Below are 6,668 nucleotides of genomic sequence, written 5' to 3'. Positions count from 1 at the left end.
GGGCCGCTGACGACACGAGCGCGACGCGCGCGAGGCGCTGACGTTGCCGAGCCGCGCCGCGCGAGCCGCCGGGGGCGGGGTTTGTGCTGCTTTGGGCGGGGCTTGGGCACCCCGGGGGCGGGGCTTGAGCATCCCTCGGACGGGCTTGTGCGCGCTGGGGGCGGGGCTTGGACATGAGGGGCGGGGGGTTGCTCGCTGTGGGCGGGGGCTTGGGCACCTCACGGAACGGGCTGTGCGCGTCGGGGGCGGGGCTTGTGCACAAGGGGCGGAGCTTGTGCGATAAGGGGAGGGGCTTTGCCTCACGGGGGTGTGGCCTGTCCTGCTGCCCGCCCGCCCGCCCGCCCGCCCGCCGGGCCGTACAGCCCGGGACCCTCGGGAACACCCTCCGAGCAGAAACGATGATTCCTTTGCCCCCCGACACACTCCCAGCAAGTCTGTGCCACCGCCCGGACTGTACCATAGCCCCTCGAACGCCCGTACATCCCCCACCCCTTACACCCCTACATGACATCCCCCTGCACCCCGAACCCCCCCACACTCCCCCTTCCTTACCCTACCCTCCTATGCCTCATCTCCTGCACCCCTGTACCACCCCCCGGACTACACCATAGCACCCGAACCCTCACACACCCCACTCTGCCATCCCCTACACCGCTGTACCTCATCCCTACACCCCTATACCTCATCCCCCACACCCCTACACCACCCCCGCACCCCTATACTAACCCTCCATGCCATAACTCCCTGAATCCCCACACCCCAGCACCCCCACACCGTACCCCACCCCTGCACCCAATACCACACACCCCAGACCTTCTACCCCCCACCATAACCCCACAGCCCCATACCATCCCTCCCCTGCACTACACCTGTCCTGCACCCCAATACCAAAACCCTCCCACACCACACCCCCTATTTCATAACCCCCGAGCCCCCATACACGCCCCGTACCATACCTCCCACCCCAAAATCCTCCCACTATCCCCGCGCCGGACCCTCACACCATCCCCCCTCTATACCACACTTCTCCTATACCCCCACAGCACCCTCAAACCCTCCCGCAACATCATCCCCCCCGTACCCCCACCTCACCCCACACCACCACCCCAGACCCTCATACCCTCCTATCCCCCCCGCACCCCAACACCATCCTCCTTCCACACCAGCCCCCACAACTCAATCCCCCTGCACCCCCATCCCATCCCCCCGTACCCCTACACCAACCGCAGACCCTCGTGCCCCCCCATCCCCCCCTGCACCCCAATTCCACCCCCCTTCCACACCAACCCCTCATAACCCAATCCCCCTGCACCCCCCACCCCATTCCCCCTCCCAGCCCCCCCCCGCACCCTCAGACCCCGACAGAGCCCCCCCAGACACGGCAGCCGCAGTGGTTGTCTCTCCTTTAATAGCTGTCCCCGCGGGGGGGTCCCCCCAGCACCCCGATTGTCCCTCGCGCCCCCCCCCGCACCACCCCGGGGGGCCCCAGGCGGCCCGGCCGCCCCGGCACAGCTTCCAGGGAGCCGCTGGGAGGGGGGTGTAAACATTTTTGGGGGTCCCGGCCCCCCCCCGGGCTCACCCCGGGGCAGCGAAGCACCGTTTCCTCCTGGCGGTTTTGTTTTTTTGTTTTTTGGAAAAGAGTAAAATCGGCCAAATTCCCCCCAGACTGTGTTCCCAGGGGGGCGTTATGAGGGGCAGGGGGGCACGGGGGCCCCCCCCACGGCGCCGTGCCGCAGGTCGATGGGGTGGGGGGGGATCCCGGCGGATTCCAGCGCCAGCCCCCGCACGCAGCCCGAGATCCCGGAGCTGAACTTGCCCGCGGTGAGGGCGCGGGGGTCCGGGGCTCCGCCTGGGGGGACACGGGGGCACGTGGGGAGGGGCACACCCTGCGCTGGGCCATGTCCTGGCCCGGGGCACTGCCCACGGCCCGCCCACGGCCCAGCAGTGGCCTTATCCCGTGCCCCATCCATGTGCATCCTGTGTCCCACCCTGTGTCCCACTCCGTGTTCATCCTGTCTCCCCTCTCATCCCACTCTGTGTCCTATCCCGTGTCCATCCCATGTCCCACACAGTGTCCCACCCCATGTTCATCCCATGTCCCTTCTCGTGTCCCACCTGGTGTCCTATCCCATGTGTCATCCCATGTACATCCCATGTCCCGTACAGTGTCCCACCCCATGTCCATTCTGTGTCCCATTCCGTGTCCATCCCATTTCCCACCCCATATCTGCCTCCTGCCCTATGGCCATCTCGTGTCCCAACCCATGTCCCACCCATCGTCCATCTCACATCCACCCCATGTCCATTCCACCTCCTGTCCCCTGTCCCATCCCATGTCCCCCCCATGTTCATTCCATGTCCATCCCATCTCCACCCCGTGAACATCCCAGGTCCCATCTTATGTCCCACTTGTGTCCCACCCCATCTCCCACCCCATGTCCCTCCCATGTCCCCGTGTCCCCCCCATGTCCCCGTGTCCCCCCATCCTCCCCTGTCCCTCCCATGTTCCCCCTCCCATGTCCCACATACCCACGTAGACGTTGCCCTCGGTGTTGGCCATGATGTTGGATCCGGGGGATTCCCCACTCACCGGCTCCTCCCCGTCCACCTGGAGCTGCCCACGCCGGCCCTCCCTGCGGGGCATCGTCAGCACCCCCACCCTGACCCCCACCCCGACCCCCACCCCGACCCCCACCCCGACCCCCACCCGGGCCCCCCAGCCCTCCTGACCCCACCCACCTGGTCACTGTCACCCGGTGCCACTCGCCATCGTTGATGGGATCCTCAGAGACGATGGTGGCCTCGCCACTGCCCAGCTGGTAACTGTGGGGGATGTGGGGTCAGCCTGGGGGGCACCTCGGGGGGCGCAGGTACCCTGGCTCACCCCAGTGCCCCGCTCACCTGAACACCAGGTGCCCGTCCTTCAGCCCCAGTCCCAGGAAATCTTTGGCTTTGCCGCCCTCGCCGGGCTCCTGCGGTCACAGGGAGGGGGGTGAGCGGGGTGGGGGCACCCCGACCCCCTGCCCTGAGGGGGTGGAGCCCCCCGGACCCCTCCCTGTCACCCCAAGCTCACCATCCCGTGCCACAGCAGCAGCCCGTGGGCGCTGAGCGTCCGCAGCTCCAGCTCGATGGTCTCGGGCGCCTCGGGGGGGCTGCGAGGGGAGGGGGGGTTGGGGGGCAGCACCCAAAAAACGGGGTTGTGCCATGGGGGGGGGTGTGCAGCACCCAAAAAAGGGGGTTATGATGTAGGGGGGTACAGAAACCAAATGGGGGGTGACGTGGGTGGGGGTGCAGCACCCAAAAGGGGGTTATGTCATGGGGGGAGGTACAGCACCCCAAAAAGGGGGTGGTGATGCACGGGGGGTTGCAGCACCCAAAGGGGGGTTGATGTCATGGGTGGGGGGGTGCAGCACCCCAAAAAGGGTGTTATTCGCTGGGGGGGGGTGTGCAGCACCCAAAAAAGAGGGGGGTAATGTCATGGGGGGGGGGTGCAGCACCCCAAAAAGGATGTTATTCGCTGGGGGGGGGTGTGTGCAGCACCCAAAAAAGGGGGAGGTGACATGGGTAGGGGTGCGGCACCCAAAATGGGGTTATGTCATGAGGGGAGGGTGCAGCACCAAAAAAAGGGGGTGATGCTGGGGGGTTCAGCACCCAGAGGGGGGGTGGTGATGTAGGGGGGGTGCAGGACCCAAAGGGGGGTGATGCCATGGGTGGGGGTGCAGCCCCTGCTCGGGGTCACTCACCCACGGGGGAAGAGGTGCCCGGGAAGAGCCAGGTAGGATCCGTCCTGGAACGTGGCACTGAACTGTCCTGGGGCGTCTGGGGGGACAGGGGAGTCAAGGGTGGAGGGGGGGATGAGGAGGGCATCCCGCCCACACTTTGGGTGGAAAAATGGGGAAAATGGGAACAGGGACCCACCGCCGCCCCCGCTGCCCTCCTGCCAGTCGTGCTCCAGCTCTGCCAGCACCGAGCCTGCGGGAGAGAGAGGAGATGGGGGACACGTGTGCCCTGTGTCCCCAGGTGTCCCCTCCATATCTCCAAGTGTCCTCAAGTACACCCTCCTGTGTCCCCAGGTGTCCCAAGTGCCCTCCCAGTGTCTCCAGGTGTTCCCCCAACTCCCCAGGTGTTCCCCACGTGTGTATCCCCCGCCATGTCCCCAGGTGTCCCCTTGTGTCCTCCCATGTCCCCAAGTATTCCAAGTGTGTGTGTCCTTCTGTGTCCCCAGGTGTCCCCAAGTGCCCTCCCCATCTCCCCAGGTGTCTCCAAGTGCCCCAGATATCCCCAAATATTCCCCACGTGTGTATCCATCCCCCCTAGTGTCCCCAGGTGTCCCCAGCTGCCCTCCTCATGTCCCCAGGTGTCCCCCCATCTCCCCAGGTGTCTCCAAGTGTCCCCAGGTATCCCCAAGTGTTCCCCATGTGTGTCTCCTCTGCTGTGTCCCCAAGTGACTCCCCATGTCCCCAGGTAACTTCAAGTCCCCAAGTATCCCCCAGGTGTGTGTGCCTGCCATGCCCCCAGGTGTCCCCTGTGTCTTCAGGTGTCCTTTTTTGTCCCCAGACGTCCCCAAGGGTCTCCAGATGTTCCTATGTATCCTCAGGTGTGTCTCTAGGCGTGGCCCCCCTGCCATGTCCCCAAATGTCCCCTCTATGTTGCCCCCCCCACCGTGTCCCCAGGTGTCCCCCATGTCCCCACATGTCTCCAAGTGTCGCCAGGTGTCCCCAGTTGTCTCCAAGTGTCCCCAGGTATCTTCAAGTATTTCCAATTGTGTGTGTCCTCTGTGTCCCCAAGTGTGTCCCCCTCTGCCCCAAGTGTCCTCTCCATGTCCCCAGGTGTCTCCAAATGTCCCCAGGTGTCCCCAGGTCCCTAAGTATCCCAAAGTATTCCCCAAGTGTGCGTCCCCACCTTGTCCCCATGTGTCCCCCTGTGTCCCCAGATGTCCCCAAGGGTCTCCAGCTGTCCCTACGTGTCCCCAGCTGTCCCCCCATCATGTCCCCAGGTGTCTCCAAGTGTCCCCAGGTATCCCCCTTCCCGTATCTTTTCACGTCCCCTTGTGTCCCCCCATGTCCTCAGGTGACCTGACCCCATTCTGTGTCCCCAAGTGTCCCCAGATGTTCCCCTTGACCCCCCCATGTCTGCCCCTCACAGTGCTGGCATTGTCCCCAGGTCTTCCCCACTGCCCCCCATGTCCCCTCCTGTCCCCCCCCATCTCCGCTGCCCCCTCTCGGTGCTGGCAGTGTCCCCAAGTACACCCTACATCCCCAGGTATTCCCAAGTCCCCCCCTGTCCCCACTGTCCCCTCTCAGTGCTGGCAGTGTCCCCAGGTACACCCTACTTCCCAGGTATTCCCAAGTCCCCCCCTGTCCCCACTGTCCCCTCTCAGTGCTGGCAGTGTCCCCAGGTACACTCTACGTCCCCACATCCCCAGGTATTCCCAAGTCCCCCCCCATCCCCGCTGTCCCCTCTCGGTGCTGGCAGTGTCCCCAGATTTCCCCCCCATCCCCCCTGTGGCCGGTGTCCCTCACGGTGCTCCCGGTGTGTTCCCATGGGTGCAATGTCCCCAGGTGTTCCCATGTACCCCCTGTCCTCCCCTGTCCCCAGTGTCCCCCCACGGTGCTGGCAGTGTCCCTGGGTGCTCCCCAGTGCCCCCCATGTACCCTCTCATGCCCCCATGTCCCTGGTGTCCCCTCACGGTGCTGGCAGTGTCCTGAGGTGTTCCCCAGTGCCCACCATGTCCCCCTGTCCCTGATGTCCTCTCACAGTGCTGGCAGTGTCCCGAGGTGTTCCCCAGTGCCCACCATGTCCCCCCCCATCCGCCATGTCCCCTCATGGTGCTGGCAGTGTCCCCAGTGCCCCCAGTCCCCCGTCCCCATGTCCCCTCACAGTGCTGGCAGTGTCCCGAGGTGTTCCCCAGTGCCCCCCAGCCCCCCGTCCCCATGTCCCCTCACGGTGCTGGCAGCGGGCCCCGCTGTGCCCGGGGGGGCAGTGGCAGGAGCCGTGGGCGCAGGAGCCGCCGTGCAGGCAGGGCCGGGAGGGCCCGCAGCCCTCGGCCTCCTCCTCCTCCTCCTCCTGCTCACAGCGAGGGCCTGGGGACAGCGGGGACAGCGTGACACAGCGGCACAGCCGTGGGGGGACACACACACGTGCACACAGTGTGTGCAGAGCACACACACAGTGCACACACATGCACACTGCACACACAGTGCACACACAGAGTGCACACACACAGAGTGCACGCAGAGTGCACACACACACACACACACACAGTGCACACACACACAGTGCACACAGAGTGCACACACACAGTGCACACACACACAGTGCACACAGAGTGCACACACACACACACACACACAGTGCACACACACACACACACAGAGTGCACACACACACAGTGCACACACACACAGTGCACACAGAGTGCACACACACAGTGCACACACACACAGTGCACAGCACACACACAGAGTGCACACACACACACACAGAGTGCACACACACTGCACACACACACACAGTGCACACACACACAGTGCACAGCGCACACACAGAGCACACACATACACAAGTGCACACGTGTGCACAGCACACACACAGAGTGCACAGCACACACACACACAGAGTGCACACACACACACACACACAGCACACACACACACACAGTGCACACA

At 64.7% G+C, this 6,668-nt stretch overlaps 1 protein-coding gene across 1 annotated transcript in view; it reads right to left on the bottom strand.

The window, feature by feature from the left end:
• Positions 1–1,391: 1,391 nt before the first annotated feature.
• Positions 1,392–6,668, bottom strand: part of HSPG2 (heparan sulfate proteoglycan 2) — a 58,980-nt gene continuing 53,703 nt past the window's right edge. Inside the window, 8 exon segments of the mRNA XM_064678736.1 lie at positions 1,392–1,849; positions 2,530–2,633; positions 2,740–2,823; positions 2,902–2,972; positions 3,074–3,152; positions 3,744–3,819; positions 3,919–3,972; positions 5,946–6,083. Of these exon segments, the coding sequence (XP_064534806.1) occupies positions 1,686–1,849; positions 2,530–2,633; positions 2,740–2,823; positions 2,902–2,972; positions 3,074–3,152; positions 3,744–3,819; positions 3,919–3,972; positions 5,946–6,083 (770 nt within the window). The 3' untranslated portion in view covers positions 1,392–1,685.

Source organism: Pseudopipra pipra, chromosome 22 (genome assembly GCF_036250125.1).
Source record: "Pseudopipra pipra isolate bDixPip1 chromosome 22, bDixPip1.hap1, whole genome shotgun sequence".
NCBI classification, from domain to species: domain Eukaryota; kingdom Metazoa; phylum Chordata; class Aves; order Passeriformes; family Pipridae; genus Pseudopipra; species Pseudopipra pipra.
Note: the sequence above shows the minus strand (reverse complement) of the source record. Positions and strands in the feature narration are given on the sequence as shown.